The sequence below is a fragment of the Sander lucioperca genome, chromosome 9, assembly GCF_008315115.2.
Source record: "Sander lucioperca isolate FBNREF2018 chromosome 9, SLUC_FBN_1.2, whole genome shotgun sequence".
In the NCBI taxonomy this organism is placed as follows: Eukaryota; Metazoa; Chordata; class Actinopteri; order Perciformes; family Percidae; genus Sander; species Sander lucioperca.
This window is the reverse complement of record NC_050181.1, coordinates 26,486,098-26,505,399: the sequence shown is the minus strand read 5'-3', so window position 1 is coordinate 26,505,399 and position 19,302 is coordinate 26,486,098. Positions and strand designations below refer to the sequence as shown.

Below are 19,302 nucleotides of genomic sequence, written 5' to 3'. Positions count from 1 at the left end.
TGAGAGTGATATTCTGGATTTTTTTGTTTTTCCAATACAATTGTGTTGTTAATGAATTGAGAGTTTTGAACCATTTGTCTGTAGGGGTGATGGGGATCATAGAAAAAAGGTAGTTAATCTGGGGTAAGGTTTTCATTTTGACTGCAGCTATTCTTCCAATGAGTGTGAGTGGGTGTTTAGACCAGTGTTTATATTCTTTTTCGATTTTCCTGAGAAGGGGAGTATAATAGAGGGTGAAAAGTTCTGACAGCCTGGGGGAAATCTGAATCCCTAGGTACTTGATGTAGCCTGTGTGAAGGTGGAGGGAAGTGTCCTGAGCTCCAAAATCCCATGCGTCATCTGAGAGGGGTAGTAAGATTGATTTGTTCCAGTTGATAGTGTAATGCAAGACATGGGAGAATCTGTTGATGATATTGAAAGTTTCTTTAAGTGATACCTGTGGTTTTATGTAAATAAAGTAAAAGATCATCTGCATATAAACTCATTTTGTGTTTTACGTTGGTTACCTGAATTCCTTTGATTATGCTGTTTCGTCATATTGCTGCTGCGAGAGGTTCAATGAAAATGGCAAAGAGGGAAGGTGAGAGAGGTCTGTCTGGTGCCCTAATGCAGTGTGAAGCTCTGTGACGTGATTCCGTTAGTGGTAATGGTGGCCCTGGGTGATCTGTACAGTGTTTTAATCCAGTGGATGAACGACTCTCCAAACCCAAACCTGTGAAGTGTATTGAATAAAAATGACCAGTTTACTTTATCGAAAGCTTTTTCTGCATCAAGTGAGATGATAATGGTTTTCTGTTGTGTTTCTTGTGATATATTGAATAGGTTGAAAAGTCTGCGTACATTATCTGTGGCGTGTCTATCTTTTATGATGCCTGTCTGATCTGGATGGATGAGTGTGGAAGTGACTGTTTCTATTCTGGTTGCTAGTGCTTTGGTGATAATTTTCAAGTCAGTATTCAATAGTGAGATAGGTCGGTAGCTAGAGGGGTGAGATGGGTCTTTGTTGGGTTTTAACAGTAATGTCATGGCTGCTGTATTCATGTGTGTGGGTATGGCGGAGGAAGTTTTTATTTCAATAATTACTCTGTTGAATAATGGTGATAATATGTCCCAAAAGTGTTTGTAGAAGTTGGCTGGCAGTCCATCTGGTCGGGGAGATTTGTTACTAGGAATTTTGGTAAGTTCATTGAGGCTAAGAGGTTCGTCTAGAATGTCGGTTTGTTCTGCAGTTAATTTTGGTAATGTCACACTGTTTAAGAAGGTATCGATATCTGATTGTGTAGGTTGATGAGTGGGGGAATAGAGGTTGCTGTAGAAATTCCGAAATATGTTGTTTATATATGGAGCTAAAAGAGTCTCAATAAAGATAAATGCACACACTACATTCACATATGCACACACACAGGATTCATAAATACACACACAGGATACACAAATGCGCACAAAATTCACAAATACACACACAAAATTTAAAAAGCGCAGAAAATTCATAAATGCACACACAATTCAGAAATGCAAACAACATTCACAAATGCACACAAGATTCATAAATGCACAGGACAAGATTCAGAAATGTATTTCTGATGCACACACAAATATATCTTGATTTACAAACTGCTTGCGGTCTGTGAACTTCACTGCATTTGTGTGTGAATTTTGAGACTGCCCTGACTTGGCTCGACACCCAAATGCCTTTTTTTAAACAGGGAATGATCTACAACCAATCAGATATCTCCCTTGTTTTAGCCAATCACAAGAACGCACCCCACGTGGGGGATTGTTTACTTATAAGCCAATCACATGAACGCGTTCATACTAGGAGTCATTGGTCGAACTTATAAGTCACGCCCACTGCCAACTCGGAACTTGCAGACGGAGCAACAACCAACAATGGGACATTTTTAACAATTTTCACCATCTTATTCATCATTAAATTCACTTGCGCATTTGTGTATCCTGTGTGTGTATTTATGAATCATGTGTGTGCATATGTGAATGTAGTGTGTGCATTTATCTTTATTGAGACTCTTTTAGCTCCATATTTATATCCTGTGGGTTTTGATTAATGTTTCCTGTGGAGTCCAAGATGGCTGGGATGATTGATTTCTCTTTCTTGTGTTGGAGTAGATTTGCTAAATATTTACGTTTTACTTTATTACTTTTTTTGTGGTTCTTTTAGGAACAAATAGTGTTTTTGTTACCATGAGAAATGAAAGCCAGCAGAACTTAACAGAGCGCCACCTAGAGAAAAATCCACAGCACCACAGTTTCTGAGTCACGATACAGGGACTATCTTCAATTGCATAAAGTTGAATCCAGGCTACCTTATGCAAATCAGGGTAGTCCAGCTCGACTCAGCACCTCTTATTTATAGAGGTTTAAAAAACCCTAACCAATAAAAAAAGATATCTGGCTAGTCCACACAACATTCTGGGATGGGAGAAAAACGTGCTCTGGTTGGTTGGCAGTGGTGGAGGAAGTTCTGAATCTCAGTACTTAAGTAAAAGTACCAATAACCAGAGACATATTTACTTTAGTAAAAGTAGAAGTACCACAATGACAACCCTACTTAAGTCAAAGTAAAAAGTTACAGAGGGTCAGTGGCGCTGCGCTCGGGCTCTGGAGCACCGGAGCCGGCTTGGAAGCTGATGAAGGATCGGCGGTGCCCCATATAAATATATATCTATGGCAACCAAACTTCACTAGTGAGACAAACGTGTGACGGTCAGGAAGACGTTTTGGTAGGGGGAAAAACTGATCAGAAAATGTAACGAAACTGTAACGGAACGTTGTAGAAATGTAGTGAAGTAGAAAGTATAGACAATTGCTGCAAAATGTAACGAAGTAAAAGTCAAAAGTATGCACTATTGATTGTACTTAAATAAAGTACAGATATGTGAAAAATGTACTTAAGTACAGTAACGAAGTATTTGTACTTCGTTACATTCCACCACTGTTTGTTGGCATTTCTTTAAACCAATCACAATCGCCTTGGGCGGGGCTAAGCGCCTGACGGAGCCACAGTCCCTCTGCTAAATAGTCTCGGGAAGGAACTTGTTTTGGTGGAACGTGTGTACATTCAAAAGTAGTTTTAGTGGTGCAACAGAAAACTCAGATTGGACAGATAGTCTAGCTAGCTGTCTGGATTTACCCTGCAGAGGTCTGAGGAGCAGTTAACCATAGTCCTCACAAATCCACCAGAGGTTAGAACGCCAACACAAAGACAGAGGAAGGGGACGGACATCGGGACGAAAAGAGTGACATCTGGCGGAATTTCTGGCAGCAATAGAGCAATCCCAGAAGTGGAACGTTGTGCATATAGACCACTGAAGAGAAACCGATAACTACTAGTGGCGAGCCCATCGAGCGTCCAATGCGGGGAAGAAGCGGGGCGATCGCTGCCGTCTAAACGCCACTATGTGGCACTAACCATTGGAAGTGAGAGTGTGTTGCTGAGGAGGAAGACATGGTCGTCCTGTTTCACGGTCTGTCTGACTGACTGACTGTGGGACTCTAACAGACGGTTAGAGTCGACGCTAATGGACCTATTAACCCAGGAGGTGTTAGTGCCTCCGCAGCACCACTTAAACTCATCACATGTAGCTGTAATAAAAACATGAACTCTACATCCCTTTACGTAGTTCAGCAAATTGAAGGCTCTTCGAACACGCTGTCTGTCACACTCCTCCTTTCTGTGGCTGATGCACGGCTGCGGGGATGTCAAGAAGGCCGTGACCCTTCGCAGAGCGCTAAACACCCACCTGCCGACTCCTTCATCTGCTGCTCAGTGGGCCTAATAGATGGACGGTTTTTTCCCTGCCTGTGCTTCTGTCACCGCCTGCTTAATACAGTTAATGGAGTCACTTGCTGTACAGCAGATGGTGAAGAGAATTCAGTAAATCATTTGTCTTTAGGTGGTGGTCTGTAGGAAAATGCTCTGTGTGGCTTCAGTTTAGTGTGAGTGATGTAGTTCCATCCAGAGACGTTTTATGAATACTTAATATTGTGATCCGTTTCTTGGAGCCACTCATTTTCATTTTCATTTCATTCATTCATTTTCAGTTTATTATTCAGTTTAGACCAGTAGGTCCCAACTATAGACTGTAAAAAAAGTGTGTGTATGTGTGTGTGTGTGTGTGTGTGTGTGTGTGTGTGTGTGTGTGTGTGTGTGTGTGTGTTCTACAGTAAAACTCTCACGTTATCTGTTGTCTCCTTATGGATGTGGCTCTCTCCATCACCCCAAAAACCTCATAACTTTGCTACTGTCTGTCAGTCCACCCTTTTTACGCACGCACACACACACACACACACACACACACACACACACACACACACACGCACACACACACACACACACACTCTCATGATTTGCTGTTTCCCTGCAGGGAGAAAGAGAAGAAGCCGAAGGCCCCAAGGACGCTGATCACAGCTGAAGGCCGAGTCATGAACGTCAACGAGCCCAAGTAAACAACAAAGTATAACCTTGGTTTTACAGGATCAAAACATTATTGTCTCTCCCCATTCAATGCCATGCTTTTCTTTTTCCGAAATAAGGGGCACATTCAATCTCAAAATGGTGTGCGTCGATTTTGCTGTGGTTTCAGGGTTGAACGACATGTTTCCCCGGAACAGTGTGCAACTGCTTTCAGATATGTTTTCTCTCGTCTATTGCCTGTGGCACAGGTCTTACCCAATCAGCAGAGACGTGTGTGTAAAGCTGTGGTGATAAAAAGGCAGAGTGCTTGCGCACACAACAAGGTGTTCAACGCACCCCCGTTTCAGTTTAAAAAAAAACGTATTGCTACGTTTTCTCGGGGCTGAACGTGGCCTTGATGTCACATGGTGTCCACGGGAAGGGGAGGGACTTAGCATCGCTTTACTTTTAACTACTTTTTACTGATTATACTTATGTACTTTTACTGAAGGAGCATTTTCAATGCAGGACTTTTACTGTAACAGAGTGTTTTCACAGTGGGGTGTTGGTACTTTACTGAATACTTCCTCCCCCTCTGGTAAGATCTCATCTCAGTGGCTTTATGTTGTTACCGGCTATGATTGACTGTGAGGGAAATCGACCAATCCACTCACTCAGCTACAGCAGCAGAAAAGCAACCTAATAGGTTCTCAAAACACAATCAACTCCTTCAATTTTGTTTCGGAAAAAGAAATAATACAGAAAAAAATCAGTCCGCACCTCCACTTTGATACAGTTTCCCTTTAACAGTTCTTCATAACTGTAATGTGTTTTCTTTGAGACCCTCGATTACCTCCTCCTGGTCAATCTGCTCAGACAGCGAGGCGGGGGAAAAGCTCCCAGGTGCTGTGTGATTGCTTTATTAGCGCCATTGGGTTTTTGTTCGGATTGGCTCGCCTGCATGCTGGGGAGGGAACTTGATCGCTACCCCGGTCTCCCTCCATTAGCCTGAGGTTTATATCCAGAGCAAGGCCGCGGGGGTCAAGGCCTTAAAACACGGCTGATTTCATTTGTAATCTGAGCTGAGGACACACTCGGGTCAGGAGTGTATCCTTTATATGATATATCACTTTGCATCAGCAGAGAAATGGGGGCAGTTTGCTTCACTGCTGCCTGGGCCATAACATAAAACATATTACGTCTGGACTGTTAATATTTCTCACCATGAGTGGCTTGTAGAGTCATGTTCCAGAGATCGATGCTACTCAAACACAATATTTCTCAGGATACATTCACATTGCTGCGCTTTGGTTTGGGAGTTTTGAGCCAAAAGTGATTTTGATCTCCAGTAGAAGAACTAATCTCTGTTTAAACTAACACGCCCAAACCTAATATCTCATCAACATTCTGGTATACTGGGCATAAACAGGAGGCAGCGTGGAGACTCCGCCCATGCTGGTAGCCATGGTAACGTTAGTAGCTTTAAGTCTCAGAGAACGAGACGCTGTGACCGATGAGACCCAATCAGGAGGAGAAACGTTGGCGTCAGTGTCGGTGTTGCCAAAGGTCTCCGTTTGTGGCCGTTGAGACTGAAACACAACCCCGCAGATTCCAAACCAAAACAGGTCAGAAGAGTTTCCAAATGTCTCCGGTTTAGAGGCTCGGAAACGCCAGAGCAGGGGGAATGAGAGGGGGAAACGCCAGAGCAGGGGGAATGAGAGGGGGAAACGCCAGAGCAGGGGGAATGAGAGGGGGAAACGCCAGAGCAGGGGGAATGAGAGGGGTTAAACGCCAGAGCAGGGGGAATGAGAGGGGGAAACGCCAGAGCAGGAGGAATGAGAGGGGGAAACGCCAGAGCAGGAGGAATGAGAAGGGGAAACGCCAGAGCAGGGGGAATGAGAGAGGGAAACACAAGAGTAGGGGGAATGAGAGGGGGAAACGCCAGAGCAGGGGGAATGAGAGAGGGAAACGCCAGAGCAGGGGGAATGAGAGGGGGAAACGCCAGAGCAGGGGGAATGAGAGGGGGAAACGCCAGAGCAGGGGGAATGAGAGGGGGAAACGCCAGAGCAGGAGGAATGAGAGGGGGAAACGCCAGAGCAGGGGGAATGAGAGGGGGAAACACCAGAGCAGGGGGAATGAGAGGGGGAAACGCCAGAGCAGGGGGAATGAGAGGGGGAAACGCCAGAGCAGGGGGAATGAGAGGGGGAAACGCCAGAGCAGGGGGAATAAGAGGGGGAAATGTAGCAGAAGATATCCGTTTGTAAACCAAATGTAGCGATGTAAATGTAGATAAGCGGGGCCACACGGAATCTGCGGTTGCAGAATTCCGCAGAACTTTCTGCAGATTTCCAACTAATTAAAAAAAATTTGAACAAAACTGAGAATGTTAAACCGCATACACATGATCTCCCTGTAGGAAAACAATGGCACAGAAACCGTAGAGTGGTTTTACCGCCTATCATGTGTAGGCGGCGTAAAACATCTCCGCCCCAAGCAGAAAAACAGGCGGCCCACTAAATTCCGCAGACTTTTTATTCTAGATCACGGCTGAAAAAAGTATGTATGTTGCAGTGAAATGTTCCCTGTCAGTGCTTTCCTATTCTATCTGATGTTTGTGGATTGAAATTGTACTTAAGTATGTACTTAGTTACATTCCAGCACTGTGTGGAAGCACTGTGCAGCAGTTTTGTATATTAATCTATTTAAAGAAGAGTGTTTTTGAGCTCTGCAGTTGAACCAGTTTATTAATCAACCTCTTTGTGTGTATTTACAGACTGGACTTCTCTCTGACTGAAGACGAAGAAAACAACACCATCGTCTTAGACCTTGGCGTGTACAGGTAACGTAACGATGAGCCCAAAAACCTCAACATCTTCATTCATAAATATCAGGGGTTAAAGTGGGATTTGGCAGGTGGTTTTCCCCATTTGTGTTAACTGCATGCTAAATTATTCAGAGCACACAAGGCCAAATTTCCTCCTAAAGTCCAGTTCAGACCAAAGATTTGCGACAAGACGAGTGTAAACTTGCAACGAGCCGTTCTGCAGCGTTCTGAAAGCTGCCAGTTCACACCAATGAGACAACCCAGTGTATCATGTCCAAAACAACGCCTCTTTGTACTTACGTTCTAACTTCCAACTTTCAGGCTTTTTTTGTAGCTGAATTTGTTTCATCTAAATATGAAGGTTGATAAGGTTAGTGTTAGTGAGATGCTTGCTACAGTAACATTTCACTTCAATTTTTTTTTTATTTATAGTATCAAATCATAACAAGAGTTATCTCGAGACACTTTACAGACAGAGTAGGTCTAGACCACACTCTGTAGTTTACAAAGCCCCAACTATTACAGTGGTTGCCTCAAGAGCAAGCATTAGCAGTAGCTGTTGCGACAGTGGTGAGGAAAAACTCCCTTTTAGGAAGAAACCTGGGACAGACCCAGACTCTTGGTAGGCGGTGTCTGACGGCACCGGTTGGGGGTGTGATGAACAGTGGCAATAATAGTCATAATAAAGATAATGGAACAGTGACTACAATGGTAGTCGTAGTAGTTCATGTCATAGTAGGGCACATCTAGAGAATCGCAGAGCGTAGCAGGGTGTAGTAGGTCCACAGCAACAGCTGCACCCAGGACCCAGGTCTTGGTGCCACCCTAATCCAAGGCGATGTTCTGGGCGAAGAAGAAACATAAGGACTCCGCGGAGTAAACTCCCCAGAGCTAGGTTAGTAACAAGCATTTCTGAGACAATGATGCACACAAAAGGAAACAAGTGGAAAGAGAGAAGAGAGAGCAGCTCATTGTGTCCTTGGAAGGAAGGAACTTCCCCAGCAGTCTAGAGTTATAATAGCATAACTAAGAGAGGCAGGCTATTTCTAGTGATGAATCGGCAAAAACGTGTTCTATTTCTCTGATTCACGGCTTTGTTCTAACGCCCTGGGCGCCCCCTCTCTTCACTCTCTATCTCGCTTGATCATATGACGTTACCGTGCTTTCGGGCGGTCGTTGAGGCTCTGTCTACAACTCTGCCATTTCGACCAGCTGTTTGTAACATAAAAATGAAATGGATTATGGATAATTTTATTTCTATAGTTTATAGCTGACTTTACCAGCTGACTAGCCAATAGAGGATATCTGTGCCCTTAATCAAACAAGTTTATGAGAAGAACTCATACTCAACTTTTGTTGAATAAAACTACAATTTAAAAAAAAAAAACAGTGTGTGTGGCCGGGTTAGCTCAGTTGGTAGAGCAGGTGCTCATATATAGAGATTTACTCCTCAATGTAGTGGCCGGGGGTTCGACTCCGACCTGTGGCCCCTTTACTACATGTCATTCCCGCTCTCTCTCTTTCCCCTTTCATGTCTTCATCTGTCCTGTATTCCACAAGCCTAAAATGCCCAAAAAATTATCTTTAAAAACCCCACTGTGGACGTTTTTGGCGTCTTCAGCTGTGTTTATGTCAGATAAACCTACTCGCTGTGCATACTAGCTCTATGTACCGTACTAATAACTTCTATGTTATTAGTTCGTCAGTGGGAGTTTCACAAGCGCCAGATTACCTTTGTGTGTCAGCACCAGTTGACTCGATTAATGTAGAGCTGCAGTCACATTAAATCCTGATCTAAATGATCATAAGAATAAGGGCTGTCAACTTGAATAGTAAAAAACGGGCATTTGAATATTAAAAATGAATATTTGATTATACCTCCTGCACGGTCTCAAGAGGGAGAGAGGTCTACAGTTACTACAACTGTATAGGACTTTATTTTATTAGTTTATTTTTTACCGTGTAGGTATGTAGATATTTTAAAAATACATGTTTTTATGTTGAAAAAATATATAAAATAGATATACACAGTAGTTATTGGCTTGCCCTCTTACGGACAAAATGCACACAAATAGATATTTGTATATTGAAACCTATTTGTTATTTGTCATTTTTGGCCCTAGTAAGAACTCTCTGGCAGCGCAAAACTTTACAACCATCACGTTGGTTGTTTTATCAACATTTGGAAGTCCTGCTGCTGCTCTACAGCTCAGCCTCATGGCTCTGGTGGATTGCAGGTTGTAAAATACGTGTGACCAAAGCTCTCCGTCGGCTCAGCTGATCCGTGTAGCCTACAGACACTACTGCACCTGTGTCTCTTTATATAAACTGACTTCCACGTCTCTCCCCTCACAGACACATGGACACCTCGTTGATCGGCGTGGATGTTCAGCCAACGTACGCCAGAGTCACAGTCAAAGGAAAGGTACGCTGTTGAGATTTTATTATATATTAGTTCATAACCTTTAGGATTAGGCAACACTTTTGTTTCTTAAAGGTCCCATGGCATGAAAATGTCACTTTATGAGGTTTTTTTAACATTAATATGAGTTCCCCCAGCCTGCCTATGGTCTCCCAGTGGCTAGAAATGGTGATAGGTGTAAACCGAGCCCTGGGTATCCTGCTCTGCCTTTGAGAAAATGAAAGCTCAGATGGGCCGATCTGGAATCTTCCCTTTATGACGTCATAAGGAGCAAGGTTACCTCCCCTTTCTCTGCTTTGCCCGCCCAGAGAATTTGGCCCACCCATGAGAAAGAGAGAGACATCATGGCTTTCAAACAAGCAAAGTGGCAGTTGGTCAAGGCCGCACCCCCCCTCCACCTTGCCGCCCCCTCTCTCTCCTCCTCAATAGCATTTTTCTTTTTTTTTTTTTTTTTTACAATTTCTTTGTTGACATTTTTATAAAAGAAGTGATAATACAAGGGTGTAACAAAAAAACATGTCATTTTAACATTTTTTTAACCCCCCAAACTCAACCCTGCATTGCTCAGGAAAGGAAATAAAGACAGAGTAGTAATGGCAATTGCAGTTATAACTCAACACCCAAACAAATAGTAATAATTATAAGTAATGACAGTAGTATTACTAGTAACAATGATAATGCTGATACAAGGCAAGAAAAAAAAACAAAAAAACCTAGGAATTCCAGTCGAGCACAGCAAAGTCAGGGAGCTAAGGCACCAATAGTAGCAGGGTGAAGTGAGTTACTTCCTTGCCTATTCTAACACCAATGGAAGAGGCTGCCCAGCAGGCTGCAGCGTATTATTAAGGTACTGCCTAAAGTCCTTCCAGCAATTTACATATAGATGAGGTTTCTTTTTGAGATTATCCTCAATAGCATTTAAAGCTACAGACACAGAAATGGCACATCCTAAGGAAACATTGTGGGACTGGCTCTAGTGGCTGTAATTCTGCACCAAGGCTGGATTTCGGGAAAGATACTTCAGATACAGTATTAGGGGACCACTAAGGTCTATATAAAAGAGACTTCAGATACAGTATTAGGGGACCACTAAGGTCTATATAAAAGAGACTTCAGATACAGTATTAGGGGACCACTAAGGTCTATATAAAAGAGACTTCAGATACAGTATTAGGGGACCACTAAGGTCTATATAAAAGAGACTTCAGATACAGTATTAAGGGACCACTAAGGTCTATATAAAAGCATCCAAAAAGCAGCATGTCATAGGACCTTTAACACTGTTCTGGCTGCACATTCTCAACTTTCCAACAAACGCATGCATTCAGGATTTTTAACATGTGAAAGGGCAGCAGCAGAGATTCAGGTCAGATTGTTGCTCTGTAACTTTTTTTTTCGTTAGAGAGATATTTACAATCAGTTTTTCCTGATTCATTTCTGATGTTGGCCTCTGCAGCATCTAAGAATCGGACAACAACAAAAAAATCCACATTCATGCAAATTACTTTCTTTTATGAAGGTCTTACAATGTTTACTAATGACTTCGACTTCGCAGCGCTGTCGTCATCTGTTTAGCTCGCCTCTGAAGAAAATCAAATATCACAATATTTCTGACCAAATACATTGATGGCGATATTGTGTCGATATTGTAGGGTTGACTATTGGTGCTTTCACAAAATATTAACACAATGAGAGTTTTGATAAATAATCACCAGTAATGTGGATATAATGACTAAGTGGGTAAAGGCAAATAATAAAACAGCTAGAACAGTCTGGTAAGTTCAGAAAATGACATCACTTTACTGTAATGCAGCCTTTAAAACCAGGAAAAGACAACACTGTCATATCATGATATTACTATATCCAAAATTTAAGACAATATCTAGCCTCATAAATCAATATATTGTCCAGCCCTTGGCTCACGTAGACATGACACAGACTTTATTTATTTATTTATTTATGTATTTAGAGAAACAGGAACAGCGTACAATAAACATTAACCTCAAGAGGAGAGATGCATAGTACCAGGTTTTAGCTCAAGAGCTAATTTTCACCCGTAGTCCCTGGTATAAGGTAGTCCCTTATACTTGGGAGATGGCAGGGTTAAGACTGGTTAGGGTCCGATCCAACTGATTCAGAAATTTGCGTTTTTACATACAGCTCCGCCGGGCAATGATAGTGATAAGTTCAGGGTTGCATTGCTTGTGTGAAAGGGTCTTTAAAGTGCTCATATTATGCTTTTTGGCCTTTTCCCTTTCCTTTATTGTGTTCTATATCTTTTTGTGTGCATGTTATAGGTTTACAAAGTGAAAAAGCCCAAAGTCCACCCCAAAGGGACTTACCATCTCCAACAGAAAACACTGTTCACAAACTGCTCCAAACAGCTCTATTGTAGTCCAGCCTTTACTTCAGAGACAAACGTGGTCACTTTGGAACACACGTTATAATGCTCACCTAGCTGCTAGCATGGCACGCCCTCATACTCTGCTTCTGACTGGCTAGTAGTCCTTACCTAGGTACTGTCAGGGCACGCCCTCATACTCTGCTTCTGACTGGCTAGTAGTCCTTACCTAGGTACTGAGCATGTGCGACTCCCAACAAAGATGTTCCAGCAGTGAGAGGTCTCACTCTGTAGCTAAAACAGAGACCTGAACACAGGGGGAAAAGAGGAGCTGCAGCAATGTGCAGTACAACAAAAATATGGTGTTTTTTAAAAATTAAACCATGTAAACCTATTCTGGTATAACCTCAAAATACAAATTTGAACCTGAAAATAAGCATAATATGAGCACTTTAAAAACAAATAAGCAATGTAGCTCCTTTGTGCCGTAATTCAGCCAGCTAAACCGAAAATCTCTCAGTGAAAACAAGTTTTTTCATGTCATTTTGTGACATTTGAAGGCTCAGTTTAATTCCCCATACGTTCATACTGGAAGGTGGCCAGTTGAACCACAGACTGCTGCTGTCAGCCAGTGAAGCTCCTTGTTCAAGGGCATTGCGGCAGTAGTTGGCAAGGCAATATTTATTAATCCAGCCTGTTTGGGGGGAGTTAAACCTATGACCTTCTATCCTACACCAGGGACAAATATTAATAGGTTAAAGTGTTCATATTATGCTCATTTTCAGGTTCATAATTGTATTTTGAGGTTATATCGGAATAGGTAACATCTTTGTTGGGAGTCGCACATGCTCAGTAGCTAGGTAAGGACTACTAGCCAGTCAGAAGCAGAGTATGAGGGCGTGCCATGCTAGCAGCTAGGTGAGCATTAGAACATGTGTTCCAAAGTGACCACGTTTGTCTCTGTATAAACCTATAACATGCACAAAAAGATATATAACACAATAAAGGAAAGAGAAAAAGCCAAAAAGCATAATATGAGCACTTTAAACTAATGCATGTTATACTTTACTGAGTAAAGCTGACAGATACATATAGACAACAGGTTTTGTTGCTTTGTGGCTTTCAGTATGAGTGAGGTATTGATGCAGCTCTTCTGGATCAACGGAAGTATTTTCCTGGATAAAGCCTGACTTCCGGCTACGGAGTGTTGCCGCTTCAGGAAACAGCAACAAACTTCGAGCTAACAAGCTACACGCTGAAAATGTCAAGTTTTGAAGAACATTTGGATCGTCCAACAAAGCAGGCCTGCTTGGTTCTTTAAGGGAATGAGTGTAAAGATTTACAAAGAATATGTTGAGGGCATTTCCTCTCTAACTGGGAGGTTTTGGGACTGATTGGTGGGATTGCTGTTGACGAAGTACACACGGAGATACACTGGTAAGAGCCAATGAGGTTTAACCATGTATCAGCTAATTTAAATAGTTCATGTTACTGTATTGTGTCAACAGTTAACTTAATTTAATATTGTATGTGGTGTCTTCTTTTGGGGGGTGCAAATGTTCCACCAAAACCAGTTCAGACTATTTAGCAGAGCCGCCGTCGCTGCGTTTGGACCGTTGTGATTGGTTTAAAGAAATGCAAGCAACCCAGAGCGTTTTTTTCCCTCCTATCCCAGAATGCATCTGTGGCGTAGCCAGACCTTACTCCACAGCGCTGTGTGAATTGGTCAGTTCACTGAAATTGTACCTCTACGATTTCATGTGACAACAATTAATTAATGATTTGATTATTTGTCTAAAATCTCCATGTTCCTCTTATCCTTTCACACTCTGCTTCCTAATATCCTGATTTGTGGACCGTATGGAGTGACGCATGTGATAACAGGCCGCTGTGAACTCGTGGCGATGATGTTTGCGGCTGCTGAGTCAAGGGCAGAGAGAAGTGTGATGGATGCAGAGTCAGATTTAGAGCAAATAAAAGGCTGTCAGGAGTAGCTGAATCATCGGACATGTTTCCAACGCTGACATTCTGATACGTTTTATGGAGACAGTTTATTGCACCTTCTGGGAACTAATTTCCAAGCTGTGAAGTTGAGAATCGTTTTTTTTTTTTTTTTTCTCCAAAATATCAGCTGTGCAGGGCAGGACAGCCACACTCTTTCCATCGTTAATCAAAAATTGAGCAGCCAAAGTGTCGAATACATAAAATACCACCTGCCGCCGGTGTGAGAGTCAGATTTTTATCTTGCGTCAGATTCATTTCCAGCTATCAGCGGTGGAAGAAGTATTCAGAGCCTTTACTTCAGTAAAAGTACTAATACCACACTGTAATAATACTCTGTTGCAAGTTGAAGTCCTGCATTGAAATTGTAACTTCAGTAAGAGTCTGTAAGTATCATCAGGAAAATGTAGTTAAAGTATTAAAAGTAAAGAATCCTCCCATTGTACAAAGTGTAAGGGATCCAACCAGTTGTGTGTTTAATGGTCTGATCATCTCAGTTGGACTTGTAGCCGTTATATTGTTGGCTAGTTTACTTTATAACAGTGGTTCTCAACCTTTTTTGGGCCAGCGCCCCCCTATCCATAATCCAGGTTCCTTACTGCCCCCCATCAAATAAGATGTAGGCTAGTTGCCCTGAATATGAATGATTAGGTCCCATTATTGTTATGATGGTTATTATTGTTGTTACCAGTCCCTCCAGAAAAACGCGATTATGCGATCGCATAATTCAACGCATAATCAGCCAAAGTCTGCATATTTATGCGGGGGGTCGCATTTTTTCAAATACGCCGCACTTTCGCTGCATTGCCGATTTCCGCGCAAAATATGCGAGGCTTGCATGATTTCATAATCCCTGCATTTTCGTTGCAAAAAAGTCACATATATCTTAGCAGAAAGTTGAAAAATGTTGCGTTTACTTCACACAAGAGCAGCCATTTTCCCCTGTTGCCATGGGAACGTTATGAAGTGACGTAATTACGCGACGTGAACATCATCGAAAAGCTACAAACCCCGCGATGAAGCCGTGATGGAACCGCAAATCAGTCTCATTTGCCAACAAAAATAAGCACAAAAGATCGCGCAAAGCATATCATACTTTACATTAAGGTAGTAGCCTAGTGAGAACAGGGTGTTGGGGACTCACTTTTTTTCTCTTTTTCATCAAACCGCAGTTTTTGCAAGTTCCCGCAATTTTTGCAAGTTCACGCAGTTTTTGCAAGTTCCCGCAATCGCAGTTTTTGCAAGTTCCTGCAATTTTTGCAAGTTCCCGCAATTTCATCGCATGAAATTGCATAAATATCCCGCATATTCCATCACATTTTTTAAGAAAACGTGCCACATAATCAAAGATTTTTGCCCGCAACAATCACAAAAAAACTTTTTTCTGGAAGGACTGAATTGTTACTATTGTTATCAAAAAAATCATATAATTGAATAAAAAATGTTCAACGGCTATGTTCATAGACTTATTAAAGATAAATTATGTTAATGTTTGATGGAGACTTTAAAGTTCATTTAAGATGATAAGGTAAAGGTAAACCGGCAGCTTTTCATGTTGCAGACCACTGTTAGTTTAAAGGTAAAACACTGTTAGTTTAAAGGTAAAACACTGTTAGTTTAAAGGTAAAACACTGTTAGTTTAAAGGTAAAACACTGTTAGTTTAAAGCGTAAAACACTGTTAGTTTAAAGGTAAAACACTGTTAGTTTAAAGGTAAAACACTGTTAGTTTAAAGCGTAAACTCGTATTGTTGTGAATCGTGGGTGTAAACTCGCCTTAAAACAAACGCCCCCCAAGTGCACCTCAACGCCCCTCTTTCCAAAATATTGCAGACATATTATAGAATCTTAATGTGTAAAGTAACTAGTAACTAAAGCTGTAACAGATGAATGTAGTGGAGTAACTAAAGTAACTAAAGTAACTAGTAACTAAAGCTGTAACAGATGACTGTAGCGGAGTAACTAAAGTAACTAGTAACTAAAGCTGTAACAGATGACTGTAGCGGAGTAACTAAAGTAACTAGTAACTAAAGCTGTAACAGATGACTGTAGCGGAGTAACTAAAGTAACTAGTAACTAAAGCTGTAACAGATGAATGTAGCGGAGTAACTAAAGTAACTAGTAACTAAAGCTGTAACATGACTGTAGCGGAGTAACTAAAGTAACTAGTAACTAAAGCTGTAACATGACTGTAGCGGAGTAACTAAAGTAACTAGTAACTAAAGCTGTAACAGATGAATGTAGTGGAGTAACTAAAGTAACTAGTAACTAAAGCTGGAACAGATGAATGTAGCGGAGTAACTAAAGTAACTAGTAACTAAAGCTGGAACAGATGAATGTAGCGGAGTAACTAAAGTAACTAGTAACTAAAGCTGGAACAGATGAATGTAGTGGAGTAAAAAGTACAATATTTCTCTCTGAAATGTAGCGGAGTAGAAGTAGAAAGTGGCATGAAAAGAAAATACTCAAGTAAAGTACAAGTACCTCAACATTTGGACTGAAGTACAGTATCTACGTATATACTATATATATTATACTATATATATCTTTTTGTCCTTTTTTTCATTTTTTTTTACCCTTTCATCAACCTTTTGTGATGTTTTTTTTAAGATGTTTTTGGGCGCTTTTTTCCCACGTTAATCAGCGTTTTTGTCACTTTGGAGTTTTTTTTGTTTTTTTTTCTACTATTGCCTATTGGCGTCCCTTTTGACGCAGTTAAGTTAAGGAAAAGGTCGTGGGTGGGCTTACGTTTCCGTGACACGCGGGAAAAACGGGACGGTTAAAGAAGAAAGCGACTTTAGGAAACGTGACAAGTGGGACATGATCCCCGGGTGTCCTGGGTGAAAGTCCTGTGTTTGACCCATCCACCCCCCCAACCAACCTCCCTACGCTGACAGCCACTGTCCAAACGTCCGTATTTTACGAGTTCGGAGTGAGAACGGGTTGTTCATCGACGTTTTGGCCGTTATTGTCACTTTTTGGGCGCTTTTTTCCCCACGTTCTTTAAATGTGTTTTGTGGTTTTTGTGGCTTTTGTGACGTTTTGTCGCCTTTTTTAGTCCTTTTATCAACGTTGTTGGTCTGTCAAGTAAGTAGAAATACTCTGTTATAAGTAAAAGTACTTAATTAAGTACAACATTTCGTAATATAAGTTGGGCTTTAAATTGACACGCCAATCCGCCAAAAATGCCGGTAAAAAATAATTTTGTATAAGTACATTTCTTGAATAAATGTACTTAGTTAGAGATGACCATAGATATTAATAAAAAGGGAATTATAGTTCCACCTTCAAATATAAATGGTGTGGTGGTAGAGCGGGTTACAACATACACATATTTGGGTGTTGAAATAGACAATAAACTGACATTTAATGAATGTGCACAAAACAAGTCCAAAAAGTTACAGAAGAGGATGTTTTTTCTAAGGAAACTCAATAATTTCACCTTTTTAGAATACTATGAGAGCTTGCAAACACCATTAGATATGGATGAGGTGTTACTATCATAGTGAAGCGGCAGCACCCCTCCCCACCCTCCCCCCTCCCTTTTATTATTATTATTATTATTATTAATAATTTTTTTTATTTTATTTTTATTTTATTTTTTTTTACGTATTTGACTTGGCTTATTTTCTTAGATATCTTATTATTATTATTATTATTATTATTATTATTATTATTATTATTTTGTTATTTTCTTCCACTCTTTTCTCTATTCTACTGGTAATCACTTATTTAGTTACTTATTTGCTAAATTGTATATGCTCCTTCTGCAATCCTTAGCTGGACAAGTACTTCAATGGACAATTATTTTTGTGATGATCTGGATTTCAAGCGACAAACTGGGATGGTTGGGCGGGGTGGGGGGTATCTTTCACATTGTTTAGTATCTGTATAGCACAGCCATACTATATTTGTATACATTTGGTCCATTATGCGCTGTAGAAAATGCTACTTGGTTTAATGGAAAATCAATAAAAATTGCTAAACAAAAAAGGAAACTCAATAATTTCCGAATAGACAGCTGTATTCTTCAGATGTTTTACAAAGCTCTCTTGCAGAGTGTCTTATCATTTGGCCTTATTTGTGCCTTTGGTAACATGTATATTAAGGACCAGAAGAAACTGCAACGAATAAAAACAGCCAGTAAGATCATTGGAGTTGATCAGGTATCTGTAGCTCAACTGTACAATGACCTTAGTTTAAACATTTTTAAATGATTCAACCCATCCTCTTCACCAGAATATTTTAAGAACAGGTCAAGTGGCAGACTCCTGCAAAGGAAAATTAGGACTACAAGGTACAGCAAGTCTTTTGTGCCTACAGCAATTAGACCGCACAACAATAGACTTAAAAACCCTTAGGCATCTTAAACTACGAGCATTCTGTGTATATCAACACTCAACTTTTAAATACATGCTTGTCATGTTTCCTCAATGTTTTTACTGCCTTGTCTGTCTTGTCCTTGTTTTCCTGTCTTTTAATGTTTTGTATTTATGTTTTTAATGGTATGCAGTTGGCTGTATAACGATGGTGTGTAATGGTGACCACATGAATTTCCTACTTGTGAGTACCAAGTTCCAAAATGTAGCAGATTACAGTGTTGTAATGTAACAAAGAACAAATACTTTGCTACTGTACTTAAGTAGAATTTTCACGTATCTGTACATTACTTTGTTATTTATATTAACCCTCCTGTTGTCCTCGGGTCAAATTTGACCCGTTTACAAAAACTTTCTATATCAGAACTATGACAAAATAACGCTTATAAAAGTGAAAAATGTTGGAAAAAGCTACAGAAATGCAGGAAAAAAATCTGCAATTCTTTTTTTTAAATGCTGAAAAAAGTGACCAAAAAAATCAGATTAAGGGACAGAAAAAAAACACATCAAAAACATCGCCAAAGGTGACAAAAACTTGTTTAAAAAAGTGACAAAAAAATTGGAAAGAAGTGGGAAAAAAACATCGGAAAAAGCAACAAAACACTTTGACAATTAACAAAAACATAATAATAAAAAATGCCAAAAAAGTGACGTTTTTTGAATAAAATCGACAAAAATGTCAAATGGTAGAAAAACAACAATGTTGAAATTTCGACCCAGAAAAACACAACGTTGCACGGTCGACGGGAAGACACAACACATGGTTTAAATAATTATGAATCCAAAAATCAACTTGCGTGATCTTCCCCTTCTTAGTGTCTTCTTAGTGTCTCTCTGCATGTTCTGCAGTGTTAGTTTAGTTTGCTGTCACATTACTCGACCCCGTTTTTGTGAATACAAATATCTGAAGTGAAAGTTCTGTC

The 19,302-nt window shown here is 40.7% G+C and overlaps 1 protein-coding gene across 1 annotated transcript in view; it reads left to right on the top strand.

Moving 5' to 3' along the window:
- Positions 1 to 19,302, top strand: part of lrrc6 (leucine rich repeat containing 6) — a 71,130-nt gene that overhangs the window by 17,554 nt on the left and 34,274 nt on the right. Inside the window, exons 7-9 of the mRNA XM_031292417.2 lie at positions 4,386 to 4,463; positions 7,188 to 7,253; positions 9,594 to 9,663. Coding sequence (XP_031148277.1) covers positions 4,386 to 4,463; positions 7,188 to 7,253; positions 9,594 to 9,663 — 214 coding nt within the window. The remainder of the gene's footprint in view (positions 1 to 4,385; positions 4,464 to 7,187; positions 7,254 to 9,593; positions 9,664 to 19,302) is intronic.